The 23,060-nt window shown below is 33.1% G+C and overlaps 1 protein-coding gene across 1 annotated transcript; it reads right to left on the bottom strand.

The window, feature by feature from the left end:
- Positions 1–677: 677 nt before the first annotated feature.
- Positions 678–22,698, bottom strand: LOC133198628 (techylectin-5B-like). The gene is made up of 10 exons (XM_061334674.1): positions 22,627–22,698; positions 13,762–13,818; positions 10,192–10,267; positions 9,709–9,870; positions 9,135–9,248; positions 8,616–8,729; positions 6,499–6,635; positions 4,853–4,949; positions 1,268–1,435; positions 678–1,167 (listed from the first exon to the last, which is right to left on the bottom strand). Exons 2-10 carry the CDS (start codon positions 13,774–13,776, stop codon positions 908–910), a joined length of 1,143 nt encoding a protein of 380 aa, XP_061190658.1. The 5' UTR covers positions 13,777–13,818; positions 22,627–22,698; the 3' UTR covers positions 678–907.
- Between the last annotated feature and the right edge of the window lie 362 nt (positions 22,699–23,060).

The following is a 23,060-nucleotide window of genomic DNA, read 5'->3' as shown; positions in this document are numbered from 1 at the left end:
AAAGTATGGGCGCCTTCTCTTTTTTTTTTCATATCTCATATGTATAAAGTCTAAAGTAAACGATTTTTTAGGGATTTAATAATTATATCATTGTCCAAATACTCAACTATTTTTCTAATTGTAACTTGGCGATCTCTCAAAACAAATTGCTCAACTAAGGATAAATCTTTTTTACCGGATTGCTTTCGCTAGGCAGCAGAACAAATGTCATATTTAACCATCTCCCTGTCTTCACTAAAACAATCAATCCAATTAATGATTGAACTTCTGCTAAGTCTTTTGTTTTCATAAACCTTGTACAAACTATCATATTCTACTGCAAGGGAATTTCCGAGATATACGTTTAACTTTAAAGCTGTTTGTTGCTCGAGTAGGGCTGAGTCTACCATTTTTTGTCACAAGTCACCTACATATTGAAGTCTTTTTCAGATTGTGACGTCACAAACACGAAGAAAAACATTATATAACATCTGCTATTTATAGAACATTTGTATGACTGTATGTGTGCCAAATTTCATTCTGATCTGAATTGTGATTTTGTAAGTATAGAGATAGTTCGCGAACGTTTTGATCACCCCTCGTAGAAGTTTGATTTCAGAATTTAGAAATCATTCATTATAGAATATTCTCAATAAAACTCTTGAAAGTAAATAAAAACAATAAGCTTCTTCAAAGTATTCAAAGTAATACCGATTTATTCAAGTGCCTAAATAATTTTCACAATAAACAGAGTACAAAGGTAATAAGATACTTTCTTCTTTCATCCCTCTTTTTATCAATTTGACTTGTTATAAAAATTGATGCATCGTCCTGTCCCTGTCCCATTTACATCCGAAGTAATTTTAGTCACTAGACACGTTTAATCATAATCATCAGTCCTAATTTATGTACAAAATACGTAATGTCCCTAAACTCGTGTGACCATCATCAGTGTTCCCCTCACCTCGGTCCCATACTCCACTGGGGGATACCATGGCCTTATCCAGTCTGTAGAATTCCAGGGTCCATTGAGAAAGCCATAGTAGCAACTGTTGAACCACCAGCCGCCTTTACCAGAGTTAGAAGCACAGTTAACAACTGACCTGTCATTGTCTCTATCCCAGGTTGTAAAGGACATCCCCGACAAATCATAATAATTGGGATCACCAGTATTAAACATTCTATCACCTACAACATATTAGAAAAAAATAATCTTACTCTTTAAATTTCCAGATTTTCAAAACAAACAAGGCAGGTCATTAGTTATAAGGATTTAAACCTTACATACCGAGGGTTCCTGTGGCCGGTCCACCCAGAAAGAGTTGATAATTTTCTTCTTCATCAGAAACAGAGAACCGATTATACAACTCATACAGCGTTGTGTCATTTACTAGAGTTATGGAAACATAGAGAGAAGAGTCATTCCCCTTTGTTAATTGGTGGATCACGTCATTTCCTGTTTCAAAGTATAATAACCAATCAGTTAAGATGTGAATTACAATATACATGTTATTTTTTTTTATAAGTATAACTTAACTTCGAAAAGAAACACGTTACATATTAAAGCTACCTACTGTACTTATATATATATATATATATATATATATATATATATATATATATATATATATATATATATATATATAACATTCATTTCAGGCCATCTTTAAAAAAAATGTTTGGTTGCCCTCTTCCGACCGACTGGCTGAAATGACTAGACTCAAAACTTTTCTAACGTCCAGGAATCAACTGTTTTTAATGCATTCCGGTAAACAGATGTTTAAAATTCAGCAATGATGTTGCATTGTTCTTGAAAAAAAAATCCCACCAACCTACCGACCCATTATTTATTCATCCTGAATCAGGAGAGGGGAAAAATTGAAATCACTTTTGTTAAGCAACCTTTGACTTCCAATATTTCTCGTAAAGATACGAATGTTGTGTTTTAAAAGTGTAATTTTACGGTAAAATTGGTCTCTCTCTTAATTTTGTTAATCGAAATATAAATAGTTTTACGCATAACTTGAGTAAAATCTTTCCAAGACCCACTGAAAAACATTGTCATATAGTGTTGAAAACGATCGAATTTGCCCTCTTTGATGTGTATTTGCTAATTCAAAGACGAATACGTTCAATCATTGTTAGATTGTATCAGTTCTGGAAATTGTACATAAAGCTTAGTTTCGTGTTAAACAAAATATCAAAGAAAGCGTCGTCACGTCACAATTTTGATTTAATTTTTCACTTTCTTTTTTGTTAAACAAGAAGAATATTGCTCGCCTTGTTTGTCCAACTTCTTACTTTATAATTTAATACATGAAGATAATTGGGTGATTTTTTTAATTTTCACCTAGGTTTATTTCGAGAATGTACTTAACTTTGATTAAAGATGTAGATGAAGATTCATATGCATTATTGAAGCTAATATTGAAAATTAGGTCTAAAATAAGACTAACATATCAATGTCATATAGCTCTTTCTCTCATCTTAAAGGACAGAGTATTTACTAAGGTCTAAAAGTGAGATGCAGAATAAGGACACCCACGGGCAAAGTCTTCTGATTGGTAGTCAAACTGAATATACTGGTTAAAACACAATTTCCTCGTAGTCCAGTTAATAATACACAAAATCAAAAATGTAGAGAATTGAGGCGCACTGAAACTAATTCACTTAACTAAGACTTTCGAGGTATTTATCATACACTCCAAACAGTCAATAATAGTAATACAGTTCAGGTTCTACCAGCTAATCCAATTCTCTGGATAATAAGCACGCTAAACAGATTTTTTTCAATACAAGAAATGTGAGAAATTTTAGTATTCACACACACAAAAAAAGAGAAATCATGCAACAGGTTACAACGTAGTCAAAATCACCTGCTCCGAAAAAAAAAACACCTGCAAGACGAATAGTGTTTTAACAACATAATTTTTTTTAACATAAACTTGTATATGAAATATATGAAGATAACGAACAGTATTCAGGCTCAAAAGTCCATCAAACAATACAAAATAGGAGCAGAGCAAACACGGACCTCCAAACATCAGAGGTGGGATCAGGTGCCATGGAGGAGTGAGCATCCCCTGCCGACCGGTCACACCCGCCGTGTGCTCCTTGTCACGATCGGGAAATAACGGGAAAATCCGTCGACAATTCAGTGTGTAAATAATGGCCTAGCAATTTGTATGAAAAACGTCAGTCAGCATTTGATTCAATGATAAATTGTATTTGCTGACAAGGTCATTGTATCGACAATCGAACTTACGAAAAGATTACTTTAAACGAGACAGCTGATATTCTTGTTTCATCAACTTGTTTGTCAATAATTTACCTCGTTTTAGAAATTGTACATACGTAGAGAATGCTCTTGCGTATCGAATCAACTGAGAGATATATACCCCGTATGCAGGTGATGAAGGTAGATTGCTGCATAAATAGGGAAGTTGACGATAAAATTATACCAAAAAAATCCAATCCCATAATTTTATAGTGATTCCAGAAATGGAATTGAACTTCAAGTATGAAAGCGGACCCATACTATGTAAATGCAATTTTATGAATGAAATATATGGAGATAACGAACAGTATTCAAGCTCAAAAGTCCATTAAACAATACAAAATAGGAGCAGAGCAAACACGGACCTCCAAACATCAGAGGTGGGATCAGGTGCCATGGAGGAGTGAGCATCCCCTGCCGACCGGTCACACCCGCCGCGTGCTCCTTGTCATGATCGGGAAATAACGGAAAAATCCGTCGACAATTCAGTGTGTAAATAATGGCCTAACAATTAGTAAGAAAAACGTCAGTCAGTATTTGACTCAATGATAAATTGTATTTGCTGACAAGGTCATTGTATCGACCATCGAACTTACGTAATGATGACTTTAAACGAAACAGCTGATATTCTTGTTTCATCAACTTGTTTGTCAATAATTTACCTCGTTTTAGAAATTGTACATACGTAGAGCATGCTCTGGCGTATCGAATCAACTGAGAGATATATACCCCGTATGCAGGTGATGTATATTGCTGCATAAGTAAGGGAAGTTGACGATTGAAAAGTTAAAGTCATCACGTTTATCATAAAACTTGGTTGTTAGATTACCATTTTTTAACGTCTTTTTCAAGTAAAATACCCAAAGATGAAACAGATGTGTCAGACTCTGTAGTATCTTTTATCTCAAGCTCACCAGGATATATCGTATCGACATAAGAATGGAAATAACCATTGTTAACTGACAATACGTTGTCGATATATCTAAATGTCGAGTTGAAGGCCACAGCAAGTGTTTTCTTCTTTTCACGTATAAGATCTTGGACAAATTCTGGTTCATATGAATACAGAAAAGGTCTGCTAATAACGGGCGCAATTGGTACCCATGGGAATTCCAATAGATTATTGGAAGACCTGGTCTCCTAAAACCACATAGATATTGTCTATCAGAAACTCAAGCATCTTTTTAATGTCAACTTCAGAATACTTGTGTGTACAATCAGAATGTTTTTTAACAAAATAATTTTGCAAATGACCAATGACAAGGTTAGTATATTTACGAGTTCCATGTAATAAAATAAAGCTGCTTTTACACATTATTCCTCGAATTTAAAAAAAAGTCAAAGTTCGCATTTACTTATGATTAAGTGCAGTCATCCTTTATCTTCTAATTAATCAAGTGACAAATAGTAATTGTTATAAATATTTCATATGTCTAAAAATCAAATCTTTGCTTCGATACAAAACTTACATTATCCCTTAAAACGTCATTTTTCAATCTAAAGAGCGAATGAATGACTGGATATTAAGTTATATAATTACCTACCCAGGCCTCTTGATATGAATCAAAGTTCTGATTTTAATCATTTTATATTTACCGATCCAGATATCCTGTTCTGGGGCACCAAAACCATTCTTATATTCATCCCATGCTCTGTAAAAGCTCAAGGAACCATTTACTCTTTTCTGGATTACCTTTAAAATATTTAAAATGATAATAAAAACAAGATGTGTTTTTGAAACACTGATGCCCCCGTATAGCAGCTTATGGCGAAGGTTAAAGTTTCTTAAATGCAGGTCAAACTCCAGGTCAAGAAATAAAAAATGTTGTTACCCAAAGAAAAGTCTCGTCTCAAGAAATATACATGTGAAATATGAAGGCCCTAGTGCAAACCGTTGAAAAATTATTGCGTAGGTTAAACTCCAAGGTCAAGATCAATGCCAAAATTTTTGCTATCCAAAGGAAGGTCTTGTCAAAAAGAATATACATGTGAGGTATGAAAGCTTTAACACCAACTGTTCAAAAGATTGGCTAAGGTTAAAGTTTTTCATAAGTAGGTCAAACTTCAAGGTCAAAGGGTCAAAATTGTTGGTATTTAAAGAAAGGGTAGTCAAAAGGAATACATATTTGAAGTATGAAAGCCCTAACACCAACTGTTTAAAAGTTATGGCCAAGGATAAAGTTTTTCAAAAGTAGGTCAAACTCCAAGGTCAAAGGGTCAAAGTTTTCGTTCTGGAAAGAAAGGTCTTGTCACAATGAGTAATATGTATGAAAGACCTAGCTTAAACTGCTTAGAAGTTATAGCCAAGGTGAAAGTTCTTTCAACAGTAGGTCAAAATTCAAGGTTAAGGTCAAAAGATCAAAGAAGTTGATATAAAAGGAAGGCCTTCTCACAAGAAATACACTTGTGAAGTTTTAAGGCCGTAGTCCTAGTGTTTAAAAGTTATGGCCAAGGTTAAAGTCTCATAAAATTGTGCAAAGTGGGCCAAACTCCAAGGTCGAGGTCAAAAGGTCAAATATGATGGCACCCAAAGAAAGGTCTTGTCACAAGCAATACACATGTGAAATATGAAAGCCATAGCTTCAATCAATCAAAAGTTATGAGCAAGGTTAAAGTCTTTGCGGACAAACAGACAGACAGACAGACGGACGGACAGGGCAAAAACAACATGCCCCTGAATCTTTGATAACGGGGGCATAATGATAATCATTTTTCATCATTATTATTCTTAGGATATGTGTTAGAATGATAAGTGTAAAATGTAAACTGAATCGAATTAATCTTTTGAAATACAAAAGAAGACATTCCAATGTACACAATACGTGTTTTGAGTTTATATGTAAATGATTAATCATTTGATTACTTTTGCAACTCTCGCAATCTTTTCAGATGTTTTTCGCGCAATTTTGATTCATGACATTGTCTTTCTATTGTATATACTTTGTGACGTCATAATACGTTGTTCAACGTTAGTTGCTATACATTTAAATAAACACGACTGATGAAGGCGGTAACACGGTTGAAATATTTCAAAAAGTGTTTTGAAGTGTTTTTATTGTATTACAAATAAGAGACTTTGAACATATATATATATATATATATATATATATATATATATATATATATATATATATATATATATATATATATTATATATATATATATATATATATATATATATATATATATATATATATATATATATATATATATATATATATATATATATATATATTACATACCGTCCAAGCACTGTCCAATGTTTCCATGTCACATTCAACTCTGACTGGACTGGAAATATTCCCATGAGGGAAAATTTCGTAAACACCAGAACTATTTTGACCAGCTTCTTTAACGTCCTTACAATCCCTTGGAAGAACTGAGATAAAACAAAGAAATGAATGAAGAGATTGTATGTTGAAACACATTGACCATGACAAGAAGGATACGGCAGGTGTATCCGATCGACAGGGGACTTTCTCCTAATATGTTTTTAGCGATACTTGTTTGCTCTGCTAACAATTTCCATCAGTCCAAAAGTCTTTTGAGCTTTATTACTTTTTGCTTTCTTCATATTTCATAAATGATATTTAAATAAACAAGATAACGATCCGTGCAGATCTACATACAGGTGAAATGTATGAAATACCTTTGCAAGGTAAATAACGTTTATTACTTTGGTTGGATTCTGTATTGCGAATAATTAACATTGTAATATTAGCATTTATCTATATTTAAAGATGAAGATAACGAACAGTGATCGATCTCACAAATTAACTAAACGAAATTAATCATCAACAGAGCCAAACACGGATTATTGGGTGGATTAGAGGAGTAAGCATTCCCTCTGAATATTGTAAATATTTTTGTAATAGTTTTTAATGCCCAATTGAAAAAAAAGAGAGATTTATTTTAAAGGTATTTTTTAAGGACCACAACATCATATTTTTAAATTGGGTAATAGTAACTTTACAACACTGACAAAACTTATGCTTATTATTATATGTTAATAAAAATATCAATTCACAAGCCTGTTCAGATTCCTGTGTCTCCAATCCATTACCAAATAAGGAGAACGATATCGAGATTGTTTTTATTTATTCTAAGGTCTCTCTTGGGATATTTTTTTCTTTAACCTCAAATTAAGAACAAACTGATATTTTAAAATTGCTCAAAATGTTAAACTGTGTTATATGCTAATAATTTAATTTTGGTTGTAAAGCGACATTTGATTGGATAAAAATATAAGAATATAGCATATAACCTGGGTTGCCTACGTCACAATGACTTACGTCAAAAACGTATCAATCTGCTTGACGTTACATTTAAAATATGTACAATTTAAAGGCATTTTTGAAGGAGAAATTGTTTTATTTTTTACACTTAATGATGGGAAATTAAGTTATAAGGAATGACTTTAATAGCTACCCAACTTATACTGGTATAACCTGGGTTGGGGCAGTTTACGCTTTATAAACCACTTCGTGGTTTATAAAGCGTAAACTGCCCCAACCCAGGTTATACCAGTATAACTTGGGTAGCTATTAAAGTCATTCCTTAACAAATTTTCCTTAAAAAGTAACATTGTTGTTTATTATATATTTGTTAAAATATATTTTTAAGATAGTGTTAAACACTAGAACTTTTATTGATTTGTTTGTTTGCTTATTTTATGTCCCTAAGAGAAATTTTCATTCATATTGAGACACCATCACTTGTTCACGGGGGACTGTATATTTAGAACTGTATACAGAAATAACAGGCCTTAGAACAGTTAAGGATTTTTCTTGTGTTGGAACCTAGTTCAACACAGGACTTCGGTTTTTACGATCTAATCCGAAGGACTGGTCTTCGCGCCACAGTGATTCGAACCCGGGACGTAAGGATCAACTCCTTACTTCACGACTCCAGAGCATAAGCATTGTGCCACATAGACGACAACTTTTTGAGTAAGTATTGTGCCACATGGACGACTACATTTAATGACTTTATTGCTAAAACTGGACAATGGGTAATCAGAAAAAATAAAACTTCCGCTTTCATATCTTTCTTTATCAATCAAAACGAACAAAAAAAAATTCTTCGTATTTCCATTTTAGCACTCTATGAAGGAATATTAATAAAAAGGAATATATTGTAATTACTATGCGTCGAAGTTTGTTATGCAAGTGTAATCATTCGAAGATATGATTCAACATTAGGTAGGCATATAAAATGTCATGAAATAGATGCTTGCTTTTTCACTAACTAGTGCAGACTTGGAATTTTTTTTATTGTATTGAAATAACGTTTAATTATATTCAGACTAACTTGGAAAAAAGAATTCAAATATACAATATATTGTAGGTAGTAAGTTTACCTTCACAATTATTTCCAACATAACCCATGGTACAGGTGCACCTGTAACCTCTTGTACTGGCCTTGTCTTCCTCACAGATTCCATTTTTACAATCATGTCTGTCACATACATGGACTACAGTAACGAATGTAAAAGGGTAATATAACAAACAGTGATTGACCTAAAAAATCTATAAACAATACCCACCTGTGAAGGTAGCATATACGCGGAGCCCTCTTGGGATCAGATGCCTAGGATAACTGATATTTTTTTTACAACACACACATTAAAAATCCGTACGGTCTACAACGCAATGGCAAGATAAGCCTGCTTCAAACATTCATAACTGATTTGCAAATATTTGGATTTTTAGAAATTTTTCCAGCAAAAAAAAATATATCGTTAACCATAGTTTCACTAAAGTATAGCCATAATAAACATACTTTTATATAATATAGTACACACTTTGATACTGAAGTAAACTATAGTTAACTATTGCATTTGTTTAGGTTGTTACACAGTGCGAACTTGACAATTTACCTTCGCAATTATCCCCAATATAACCAGGAATACAGTTGCACTTGTATCCTCGTTTTTTGCAATGGTCTGCCACACAGATTCCATTCCGACAATCATGTTCGTCACATACCTTGACTATAATAGAAAAAAATAGAAATTGAAGACAATTTTTGAGATATTGAAGTGACAATAATATTTCAAATTGATGAATGGTAAACATTATGAGATGTTTACTGACTAAATTTATTATATATACACAACCGATTTTCCATTGCGCCCAAAATATTTCCACTACGTATGAAATAGATATGCATCACCATTCAACTATTCAATTTATTGGATCTTTATTTTAAAACATTTAGTGTATATCACTGAGGGCTTGCACAATGAGAACTGTACTTTTGCTGACTCTCTCAATGGTATGCTTTTTTGTAATTTATCATTTTTTATCATTTTGTTTATTTTATACTTCATGAAGATCAGATATTTTGAAGAATGCAGCTAAATATGTTTTCACTGAGCATCGTCGAGTTTTCAGATCAAAGTGAGAGTGAAAACATGCCTTTTTAAAATGTCATAAACAGAAGATGCTTACTTTGACATATTTCCCCTGTAAACTCTTCAGGGCAAATACATATGTACTGAGGTCCTTTTTGTAACTTGAATTTCCCCCAGTGTAATTTGGATGTTCCTGTCTGTGACTTGTATTCCTCATAAATCCCGCCATTTAGGCATGGATTATGACTGCATTTAGCGCCTGAAACATTATAATCAAAATGGTTATCGTTTATAACGTTCTTTTTTCAACCAGTACATTAATAGCAATCCTTCAACGTTTCTTGTTCGTGTCCTGTAAATATCATAATTTTCTGTTTAAGCAGAATAAAAGTCATTTTCTTCTTTATCATTGCAGGAATTTGAAAGTGGGGACATGTTTATCTTCAATGGTTAATATGTCAAATCAGTTAAGTAATACTTTGCAATGGAACTTTTCGGGTGTTTTTAACATCACAATATAAGCCGACTTCTGTATGACCAGAAATTAAATCAATATACAACCAATCAGAACTCGACTTACAACGTTTGTTTGTTCGTTCTGTCAATGTCACAGGAAGTAGACTTGCAGCATACACGGCTAAGAAAGCAAAAACAATCTGAAAAATTAAGAACGGCATTTCAGTAACAATACAGATCTTTAAACGTGCTACTTTTCAAAAAGCGTGTGATTTTCGCGCGCTTTTGGTAACGTTCTGTGTATCGTTACGTGTAAATCGTTTCCTATAAGCTTCAATGTAAGTGGGAAACTTGCTACATTCTTGCAAGTAAGGTGTGAAATCGTATAGGCTTCGTTTGGATTTTTTTAAACATATGACTCCATGTGTAAACCTGTCAAATTCCGGTGTTTGTAACAATTTTATTCGGATATAGAAAATACAACCCATCATTTGGGTCATATTTAGGCTGACTTGTCTCATACCAAATGTAAGGCTTTTGATTTAATACTGAATCGGACTACGAAATCTCCGTCTACCTAGTCAATACAGAGGGCCCACGGCGGATGTGACGTGTCAACGGGGAACGCTTTCTTTAACTAGGTACCTGAACCCACCTCTGAAATTCCCATGGGTCCTTGTTTTATGCCCTCTTTACAGATTTTTTTAGATCAATTACTGTTCGATATCTGTGTATATTAAAGTATCTGTTTGCTTTTTTTCTGAAAAATATTGATGGATAGCAATTGCATTCAAAATGAAAATCAAATGTCCGGTTTTAGGGCACTAAGTGCTGTACACTATGGAAAGGTTCTAGAATTTTTTTTTTAAACGAAAGAATTTTTTTAACGAAAATCTTCAGGAACATACATCGTCTTTCACCCTTATATTACCAGATCGTGATAATCAACTTTAAAAAATATTTAAATTTTTATACATATAAAATTGATTGATTCATGATTATCCAATATAGAAGGTATTGTTCATCTGCATTTACGAACGTTAGGTTAGATATTTGGGGATTGTGGTGGGTGTCGAATGAAAACCAGGAATTTCAAATTTGTAGTTAACAAGTGCTTCAAAGTGTTATTTTTTTTAAGCAAAATGTTTCCTAAGGGGATGTGCCTGATATATCACGTGCTAATATATTTGAATCAGCTTTTCCCTTACGTAAAGGACTTGAAAATTTTAACAGAGTACTCAATTGGCGGTTCGTTGACAATCAATTGACTGTCAATTAACCATTAGTTAAATATTTCCCAATCAAATGAGAAATTTTTAATTAATTTGCATGAAGTTAACTATTGTTAAATAGTCCTATATTTTCTGTCAAACTGATTACTGTTGAATACGCGTATATTTTTTTGAGTTGACCATTAATTGAACACTCTTAGATTTTTTTGTGCAGATAAGCACTATTGAATACTACATTAATCAGTCCTTTTAGGGAATTTTGAAAATTTAAAAAATTAGCGTGCTTTGAAAAGGTGCAATTTCCCCAATGTCTAAAAGCAGAAAAAGTCTAAACTATTGGGTTACATATTTATAAACATTTATTTATATTAATGCATAAAATTGAATCCGCACACACCTGTTGCTACTTTCCCTTTCAGTGCTAAAAATAAATGTTAGTCAAACACATTGATATTTTATTACCTAAAAACCAAGTAACACAACTAGATATTTGATGCACGACAGGTTTTCGGAATTCTTGTAAAATGTTTGTAAATACACAGTGGAACTAGTTATAGTTACACTATAGATATTAATTGGTTAGTGGTAAATACACTAACAGTTTTTCATTCACGAGGGGCGGAGCCCCGAGTGAATAAAAACTGTGAGTGTATTTACCGCTAACCAATTAATATCTATTGTGTAAGTTACTTGTACCAGAGGACCAATGAGAGAAAAGCAAGTTGATAATTAGCACCGCCTACTACGAGGTATCAAGCCACGGTCCGGAGTCTGTATAAATAGCTGTCTCCATCTGCAAGGATCTTACTTAGCTGCGTCACTGTACTGCAAATTGTTGATAAAAAAATTCGGAATTGGTACGTGTGAAGATATTGTACCTTTGGAATGTTGAAGACGCAGAAAACATGACTTTTGTCAGGTACAGGGGTAGCGATTGTAGGCTTTTATATTCAAGCCGTGAACTCTGAAAGAAAATTTATCTTTCTAGATTTTTTTTTTTTTTTTTTTTTTTTTGAAAAAGGGGGGATGGGTATGGGAAACATCGCCATTTCTATATGGCAATCGGCGTACAGAAAAAATGAAATGATTTCTGACATTTTAATGAAAGTTTGAAATGGTATTGGAAGTAAAAAAAAACGCGGGGACTTCTGATGTGAAATTGCTATTTGTATTTGGAGACGGGAAAGACAATGACGAGAACTCGAGATAGGACGTATCATTTACTGATTAAAGATACGCGGAGAAAACATACAGAAACATTTATGAAGCGGACATCGACAAGCAAATGTTAGTATTTTTCAAATTAAAAATTTTGACTTAATTCATTCATCAGCCAGGTCTGGAAATTGACATCATTCATTCATCAGTCAAGGTCTTGTCACAGTATGGCTTGATGCCAAAAGGTAGGCGTGACTTAAAAAACTGTGATTCTTCTGGCAAATACACCACAGCAACATCAAAGCAAAATCTAAATTTACCGCCAGTCCTATGGTACAATTATTAGCACAAAAATCTTCTTCTTTTATATAATTTAGAAAAGAAATGTACAAAATTATCGAATTCTATATTTGCATAGATTTCAAATTTATAAAACATTAAAATGCATATGTATAAGTTAAGGAAACCCCGATCATTCAACAGAATATAAGATGAATTATGAATCCTGTGAAATATTATACAACATGAAAAAGATTTCCAATTCTTTGTCAGAATGAATTGAAAATATTAGATGCACATGTATTTGGCTACTTCGAAGTATGTGGCTCCAATCTTTGGTACCACCTTTTTCAGCTCTTCAATTTTTTTTTCATTTAAATATTTGGATTTCCAACGTGTCGGCATGAGCATCCCTGAAGAGACCTAATTTGTCGAAATACACATTTGGTGCATCAAAATTGGTACCGTATAAGATGTTTATGTATCAGAGGGGCGTTGAAATTCTTTTAGAAAGGGTTGAAGGGCAAAAAAAATAATGAACTATCCTTCTGTCTTTAATCATACAGACGAGATTAAAAGAATTAGCTAGATTACACGATCAATATGCAATAGTCCTATCTCACAAAAAAGGAACAACTTATTCATTGGTTGTTAGGCTAATTATTTTATTTGTATATTCGGGAAACGTAGATTTATATAATTCTTCAAGTTGAAACCCAAATTGAACTCATCAATTCCTTTCTAACAAAGGCATTTATCAAATCCGTTTCAGTATTAATTTTAATGTTTCAATTTTCAACAAGTAAATTGAATTTGAACTATCATACCTTATTCTGGAATCCTAAACTACATAAAAGTCCTTACCGCAAATTTTCATTTCATTTTTTCTTTCATCAAAGTCATGATATTCAAGTAACACTTGTTTTTCTACAATACTCAGACTGTTATAAGAAATTTCCGAATTTTCTACATTTAAGTAAAAAAAAAATTATAATTAACTCTATATATAACACTAATTCACCTACCTTTGAAGCTTGCATGGTGGTTGCTGGAACAGTCTGTTTTAGGTGAGTGACAACTCTCTATTTAAAGAGTAATGATTAGAATAAAGATATTGACAAATGTTATGATTGGCTATACTTTTTGTGATTGACAATTTTTATTAAAAATGACAACCAGTTTATAATTTAATTTTCTAGAAAAACCGTCACAAAAATATACTATACCTAACTATAGTTTACTCTATAATTGACTTTGCTGCATTATTTTTTTCTTGTTTGATACATAATTCATAATATCGTAAAGATTGCTTTGGTGGTTTAAACACTGGTATCCCCGTCTGAATTACTATGAAACTTTACTCTTGAACTTTTTTGAGATTCCAAAGCTTAGAACTTCTTCAATTCGATAACAGTGATGTAAAATTGGGTGATAAAATGTGAATATACCATTAGTATTTCAATTGAATATAAAAAAATGTGCATGTTTTAATATAAGAACATTAAATATAATAATCTGAAATCCATAGTAAAATACTTTGATTTACTATAGTAAAAACTTTGATACTATTTCAAACTATAATTTTTTTGGTACTTGGAAAAAGAAGGAACAATGTACATGTATGCTCACTAGCTTTACTTGCGTCGTACAGGTAACACATACATGATTCAAAATTTTAATAACTTTTTTAAAAAAAAAATTATGAATGGATATCATTTACAACTAATTTATTATTCTTACTACAAAGCCATTTGATTAATTTTTCCTAATTATTGCCGATTTTGATAAGAGGGTATAAAGTTTTGTCCATTAAAATTACCAGATTTTAAATACCATTTTTAGTATATTCACGAAGAGAAGATATGGGACCAAATGATTAATCCGTATGATTGGCCTATGTCAAACTTAATCTTTCTGATTTACTCTGTACATTTCCTGTTGTCAAGTGAAGTCAAGAAGATATAAAATGTTCCTTTCACAGTATCCTGTACAGAAAGAACAAAATCTCAAGAGAAGTTTTAGAAGTATTGTTTCTAGATAACCGTTTGTGATGTCTGTGATTTTGTTGTGTTGTATTTGCTACATGGGAAGAGATATCCTTTAAAAATATTTCCATAGTTTATTATAATAACAGTAAAACAATTATCACATCTTTGTAATACATATGAACATTTTTGTAAATAATTAAGCAAAATATTTTAAAAATATGAAAACTAGATTTATTGGAACTGGAGATACAATTCTATTTTTTGCAGTCCTTTCTGTAAGCCAAGCAAGCTAAAATAATTTTTGATAGTAGGATTTCAATCTATAAATTATCAACAAAATTTTAATATTGATTAGTTTTATTGATAAAAACCTAAAATTCATGCGTTCACTTGGAAAAAATAATAATTGATTGTAAAAAATTTCGAAAGAATATTTAAAAGGTGATTATGTTTTTGTACTTATGATTTTATTTTATTTTCTGCACAGTCAGGGTTAAATCAACATTTTAATTTTTCCGTCCCTTCGATCAATAACTTCAGTGAGGGTAAATTTATTTAACACTTATGAACATCTTGTGTAACATGTACTTATTTTTATCTAATCTAATACATATTTTTCGACACACATTGTAATCATACTATGATCATTTTTAGAAGAGTACATTTGTTTTTTCAATAATGCAAACGGAGACAGATATTAGATAGTAATGTGTTAAAATCTTAAATGTGATTCATTTTACCTAAAGTATACCATTAAAATATGCACCTTATTTATGTCAATGTGGCAATGTACTGATGTTGAAGTACTTTTGATTAGATGAAAAAGATAAAGAGAAGCACTTTTAAATCTTACACAGCGATTTAAAAACTACATAATACATATCTATTAATACTCATGACTACAAATTATAACCCTGTGCTGTACCTACATTAATAGGATTTTACTCTTAAAAGTTAAGTCAATCCTAGAAGCTTAGTATTACAAGATTAATATAATTTCATTCGCTGCTACCTGTTTTCCCCAACCCATATATCTAACAGCCTTTACCTCAAGTTTGAAGGTACATTATCCGCAACCTTACTCTTGACTTTATACACGATAGCATGGGATTCATGCACAATACATAATATACACCCTAACAAAATTTAACTGTAGTAAACATTAGCTAAATGTATATCTGACTTTGCGAATTTTCCCTATTTTATTAGATGATTCATATTAATGTTATATACACTGTATTACAGGGCTTTTCAGCGATTTTATCACTGGTACTTGCCCTTAGGTCCGCCTTATCAAGGGTCCACTTTAGCAGTATAATCTTGTGATAAACATGATGACTTTTCAATCGTCAACTTCCCTTAGTTATGCAGCAATATACCCTTATCAGCTGCATACGGGGTTTACATCTCTCATTTGATTCGTTACGCCAGAGCATGCTCTACGTATGAACAATTTCTTAAACGAGGTAAGTTATTGACAAACAAGTTGATGAAACAAGAATATCAGCAATCTCGTTTAAAGTCATCATTTCGTAAGTTCTATGGTCGATACAATGACCTTGTCAGCAAATACAACCTTTCATTAAGTCATATGCTGATTGACGTTTTTCGTACTTATTGTTAGGCCATTATAAAATATATCATTAGGTCAAATGCTGACTGATGACTTTTTTCACACTAATTGTTAGGCCATTCTTTGCACCTGAATTGTCGACGGACTTTTCCGTAATTTCCCGATCATGACAAGGAGCGCACGGCGGGTGTGACGGTCGGAAGGGGATACTCACTCCTCCATGGCACCTGATACCACCTCTGATGTCTTAAAGGTCTGTGTTTCCTCTGCTCCTATTTTGTATTGTTTAGTGGACTTTTGAGCTCGAATACTGTTCGTTATCTTGACATATTTCATTCATACAATAAGTCAAATACACGATGTTTCCTTTGGCTCTCTATTACATGTACCTTTCGTCAATTGAAAGTTAGGAAAACATCACATTTGCATTAAACTTTACTCTGTGCCCTTGAAAGTTAGGAATGTGTTATTCTAAAGGAGCTAAAGAAAGTCTACTGTTAAAAACAAGAGAATACATACTAATGTTGTGATCATGGATATTGCCCAACAAAGCCTCTACCTCAACCATTTTGACCTTTCCATGAGTGTCAAAACTTAAGAAAATTTACCTTTGCACAAGTATTCCATTCTGTACGTATCGAGAAGAAAGCCGAATCGGGAATCGTTGGACTGTATTTCATTGTGGTGTGGTTGCAATGACTAGATCATTAATGTTGAAATATTGTACCAATATGAATGTGATTGAATTTTTAAACAAAACTCAAAGACGTAAGCGAAGTCATGGACATCGTTCATACAATTTACAAAATACACAGTTTTTCCTTTGTTTCTTTATTATGTAAAAGACTCTTTAGTATCTAACAGTTACAATATTATATCAGTAATAATTAGGAAGGTGATAAATGCTTGACTTAATTTTCTTGGGAATTTGTTAAAATCATCGGGTCATTGAGAGCTTGGATACATGTTTCTAGTGTTCCCTTAAACATGAATTGTCTTTTCATTAAACTTTTATAAATTTGAAAATTATTTCAAAACTTTCGGTAACCCAAAGTCATCTCTGGACAGGTAATCTCAGCAAAAGTAACTGTCCATTTCTCAGATTCTCGGAATCTTAAATCAAAGTAGGATATCGCGAATGAACTAGTCAATTAAAGAATCAATATACAAAGCAGAATTTAATAAGTGTTAATCATTCCATGGTTATTCGATTTAATCATTCCATGGTTATTCGAGTTAATCATTCCATGGTTATTCGAGTTAATCATTCCATAGTTATTCGAGTTAATCATTCCATAGTTATTCGAAACAATAGTAGTTTACGCATTCTCTTTCGGATATGAACAGTACACTGAGATTGTTGACAATATTATATTTTAAACGGTTAACTTACATTGGCATACAGATACAATCAGCTCGGTATAACCAGCCGATTGATCAATACGGGCTAAACTTTATCTCAAGTTCAGATCAATATTAGGCCAAAGAGGAATATATGTTATTTATCCTGTGAAAAGTCCGAAATGTGAATTTCACATAAATGTCACTACACAATTTTCATGTGAAATTCATGCGATTTTTATTTGATTATAATTTGATATATGCGCATTTAAACGTCATTATTTGGCAATATTCATATATCATTAGGAAAAGATAATTAAAATCTTTCACAAGAGATAGTTTTCAGTCATACTAATATTTCACTTTTATAAATACGCCGTCACGGTAGCTCAGCAAAGCGTTCACTCCGTGATCGGAAGGTCTTGTGTTCGATTCACGGCCGCGACTGACCGTCGATAAAAAAAATAGGTAGCAACTGTTTCTTCGCCAAGCGCTCGGCACTTTGAAGTGAATGTTGCGGGTCCTTCGGAGGAGACCTTGAAACTTAGGCCCCGTGTCACGATAGGCATTGGCACGATAAGGAACCTTCACTGCTCAATGGGCGTGAGTTCCGAGTAAAGGTCTAAATTTGAAGACCTTTACCAGTATATGGTTTCTTCTCTATATGAGTGAAAAATTCTCGAACGGGACGTAAAACAACATACAATCAATCTTTTATAATTTCAATTCAAGTTTAAAGTATTGTGTTTACTTTAATTAAAAATTGAAGAAAATTTTAATTGCTGTCTAACCTATGAGAAGCACGACAATTGATTTGATTGTAACTTTCATCAACTCCTTATCATATTTATTTTAAATAAATCATAAGATATAAAAAAAAAACAACATAATGTTATCTTCCATTAATACAGAACACGTACTTTGATTCTATCCAAATTTTAAGAAAACTTCTTAAGTTTTAATCTACTACAGTGGTTTTATTTAATTTCTTTGGTTGTTACCAAGATAATTCAACTTGAAATGTTTCAACCAAAGAAAAGTATTGCTTAATTTTTCTTAAATCTTTAAGTTGTCAAGTTGCTTAAAGAGTATAAATTGATAATTTCTTTTTACTAACGCCTTGAATCAAATTAATTCAATATTTTGATTGCTCATAACTTTAGATAATTAAATTTCATAGCAAAAGTAAAACATAATTTCTTTTTGAAAAAAGTTAAAGCAAGTTCTCTACCTTGTAAAAACCATAGGGTAAGAAAGTGAACTGCAGCAAACAAGAAACAAAATCTTTACTTCTTCGGCCAATGTATACGTAGCTACTTTAATCTAAAATGTTTACCGGTACATACTTTTCAGTATATCTTTTTTCAAACAATTGTGTATCTCATGCTGATAAGTTCATATGTTTTACAAAGTCACACATACTGGTTAAATTAATAATGTCAGGTACCAACAAGACCCAACCTGACACCTAAGCAGTCCAATAAAGCAGTCCCCGGGACTGCTTTGGGACCGCTCTGGTACTGCTGTGGGACTGCTCTAGAAAGCATACCCAGCAGTCCCAGCAGTCCCCGGGACTGCTTTCTGAGACTGCTTTGTTCACTCATGAAAAAGGTTCTGAGTGACATGATAGCTCCGCCCCTTGTGTATTCTGAATTTGCAGGCTCCCTGTTGTTGTTTTGTTTACTTTCAGCATAGAGGTGTTTAAGATAAAAAATAATAAAAAAAAAAACAAGAATTTCTTACAAAATTTTAACAAGTAGGGATAGATACACGTGTACATGTAATTACTCTATGTCTTCAGGGGCTCTAAATTTACACAGTTGTAGTCTAGAATTGATTTAAAAAAAACTATATGCTGTCATGAGACAGTAATACCCGCACTAATGTGTTTGCCTCTAAATGCAGGCACATAGCATCGGGGGGGGGGGGGGGCATAGGGGGCGCCTGCCCCCCCCCCCACCCCACTTTTTTTGAAACATAACTATTTACTATTGAAAATGTTCATGAACGGGTGGTTGCATCCCCCCCCTTTTGTTGCATTATAGTCAAATAAAGGTAATGTAGTAGTGTATATATAAAATTGGAGTACTGAAAGAAGTTGGAATCTACCCCCCCCCCTCCGAAATAGGATTTTTCAGTTTTGAAAACAAATTTTCTGGCTTGTCAAATTTTTCAGGTAAGTTGAAAATTTTTTCTCTGGCTACCCCCCCCCCTCCCCCTCCACTTTCAAAAACGTTGCTACGTCCCTGAAATGTGTTCTGACTGCTCTCCTTCAAATTTTGGTAACCAGGGAAGAAGCACATATTTAATTCGAGCATAAAATGCTCAGGTGAACATGCAGCCCATATGGGCCTCTTATGTAAATCAGGTGTGGATCCAGGAATTTTTTCCAGGGGGATCTAACCCAGAAATTTCTTGACAAGCAAAAAAAATTCTATTTCATGGTGCTGGTGGTGGTGGGGGGGGGGGAGGGGAGGGGGGTTGGCCGCTCATTTTTTAAGCTTCATAAGTATAACTTTTCAACTTAACAGGGGTCCGTGTTTTCTAAAGGGGGGGGAGGTCCAAGGTCACTTTTAGTTGCTTTTGTATATAGATTTCGTGTATAGCTTCCGGACCCCCTCCCCCCTCTAGATCCGCGCATGTAAATATTTCATTACCAGTCTGATATTACCTAATTATGTAAATTCTGATAAAGAGAGAATTTTTGAAAGATTTGTGTGAAAAAAAAGGGGGGGTAATTTTCTACCCATAATTGGAACTTGTTGATTTTATTGTCAAAACAACAAATATTATTATTATTTTAGTGCATAGCTTTTTTGATGACCTTAAAAAAAATAGATGCCAACTTGTGCAAATTTTTATCAGTATTTGGGTAGGACTCGGAGAACCCCTTTCCAAATCTTGACCCAATCAACTTTGTCAAAAATCAACCCCACCCACGATTCACCCGTTTTCCTGTCATATTTAGAATAGATAACACAAACTTATGAAAAAAATGTATGTAATTATAATGTAAATTTTACAAATGTAGACTACACCTTTTTTTCGAAAATTTCTAGACTCGTGCGTGGAATTACGTCACACTGCGAGCATTACTTTTACCGTTATCATTATTGTTTTGCACATGGTGTATGTACATCATTATTACCACTGGGATTATTAATATTTAGTGTGTGTTTTAAATGGATTTATTATTCTATCAAGTTAACAGTAGCTATAACAGGCGGTAAGTACTATATTATGAATATATTATTTTAAACGTTTAGTATAGAACGGGGCTTGTTTGTTGTTTAACGTCCTTCTCGAGAATTTTTCACTCATATGGAGACGCCACCACTTGCCGGTGTGGGCTGCAAATTTTAACCTATGGTCGACACAGATCTCCACGTCCTGCAGTGGATTCGAACCCCCGACTTAAGGATCAGCTCCTTACTCCACGACTCTAGAGCAGACTTTCTAATCACTGCGCCACACGGGCGACTAGAACGGGGTAAAATAATCGGAAATGAAAATGGTTAGAGGCCTTTAGTTGGGGTCAAAGATCATTGGAATGCCACGATTACACAAATTATACAATGAAGCAAGTCCCTTTGGCAATTCCACTCGATCTTTGGAACCGGAAACAATACAATAGCTTTTATTAAAGCAAAAGCCCCTAAGTCATCTTTGTATTATAACACACTAAATAGGATATATGGGGTCATGACCCCCAGAGGTCATTCCCAACCCCTAAAACTTGAAACAAATGATCATATACATTGTATCTTGAAAATGGTTGAAAACTCTCCCCTTAACCATATATAATATTGTCCCTCGAGTCATTATGCATTAAATGGTATAAAGGTTATGACCCCTTGAAGTCATCCTCATCCTGAAACTGGAAATGATCACAATATGACCTGCATCAAAAGTGTGTTAGTGATAATCTGCTTGACATTTTATTCAGGACCCCCTAGGGTCAGTCCACCCTCCTAGAATTAGAAAATGAAAATCATTCAGAGACCCGCCATTATACTTTGTGTACATATACATGCATTTTTGTATAATTCACAATTTATTTTATACAAAAACAAGTTATAAGTAATTTGTACAAATAAATGAGCCTGGGGCTGGGAAGGGGGAAAAGGGGAAGGAGTTATGTCTGCATGGTCTTAAATGTTGAAAACTCCTGAAATTTGTGAATATTAACCCTTTCGTTTCCCACTTGTCATCATTATTTACTGATCTTCTCACAACATACATGTGTCTTTATTAAATCAATAGATCATGGACTTTTTGGTCATATGCCTAGCTCTCCCTTGAATCAGGAATGGTGATATAAATATTTTAAGAATGATTAAGAATTAAAACAGGTCTTGCACAATCTCTTTTTGATTGATTAAGCTCTGTAGTTGAATTAGCTATACTTGTATAGCTTGGTTTTGCTATTCAAAACACGTTGATTTAGCTATTTATTCATACTTTTCTTTAATGTACATTTTTATCAATATAGATAAAGTTGCACTATGTTGACATGGGTATAAATTTTAAATTTTCAGCTTTTTCTGAAAACAATGCATGGAGGAAAATTGCATTTCAAAAACTGTCTCCTGAGAATTTGCTATCACAGATATATATATCTTGCATGGGGCTATATACCTGGAGTAATCTCTCTCTCTCTCTCTCTCTCTCTCTCTCTCTCTCTCTCTCTAAGATCTACTTGAATCAAAATTAAAGTGGAATTATAAATCAATTTTTTTTAATTGATGACTTTTTAGGATTTTACACTAATTCATACTGCAGCAAGAATGTTATCCCTCCCAGAAAAAAAATAAGTTTACTCACTATCTTGTCTTTGATCTATATCTATAATTACAAAGGGACACAGCCAGAAGTCTTTTAACGTGGTTTGTTACAAATTTCACTTGTAACTCCTATTAATTTGCTCAAGATCAGTATTTTCAGTAGGCAGAAATGAACTTGATCAATTATGCTTGAAAAGTACTCACTGTGAACAATCACCTGACTTGTTGAGGACAGGTAAACATTCCCCTCAGGGTAAAATTATCATACAAAGGCCTGAATAAAATTGAAGTCATAATTAAATCATCATTATCTTGGTTAAAATAAGAAGAAACACACTAGAGGTGTGATGAAATATTTAGAAACACAAAGAGTTTTATTTCTCATGCAAAATATTCTTTCTTGTGTAAAACAATTGTTCAAATGAAGGGCCAAACCTTTTAAGGGGAGATAAGAATGAGTGAAAATTTAATGTTATTTCAAAAATCTTCTGATGAAGAACCACTGGGCCAGAAAAGTTTAAAATTATGTGAAACTTCATTACTTAGTGTAGATTCAACTTTGTCCAAATCATGACCTTCAGGGGTAGGGTGCGGCCACAATAGGGGATCAAAGTTTTGTAAACATGGGAATGTACAGT

The sequence above is a fragment of the Saccostrea echinata genome, unplaced genomic scaffold (genome assembly GCF_033153115.1).
Source record: "Saccostrea echinata isolate AGI-Se365-2 ecotype Australia unplaced genomic scaffold, CSIRO_AGI_Sech_v1 ptg000033l, whole genome shotgun sequence".
Classification (NCBI taxonomy): domain Eukaryota; kingdom Metazoa; phylum Mollusca; class Bivalvia; order Ostreida; family Ostreidae; genus Saccostrea; species Saccostrea echinata.
This window is presented reverse-complemented; position numbering and strand designations above follow the sequence as displayed.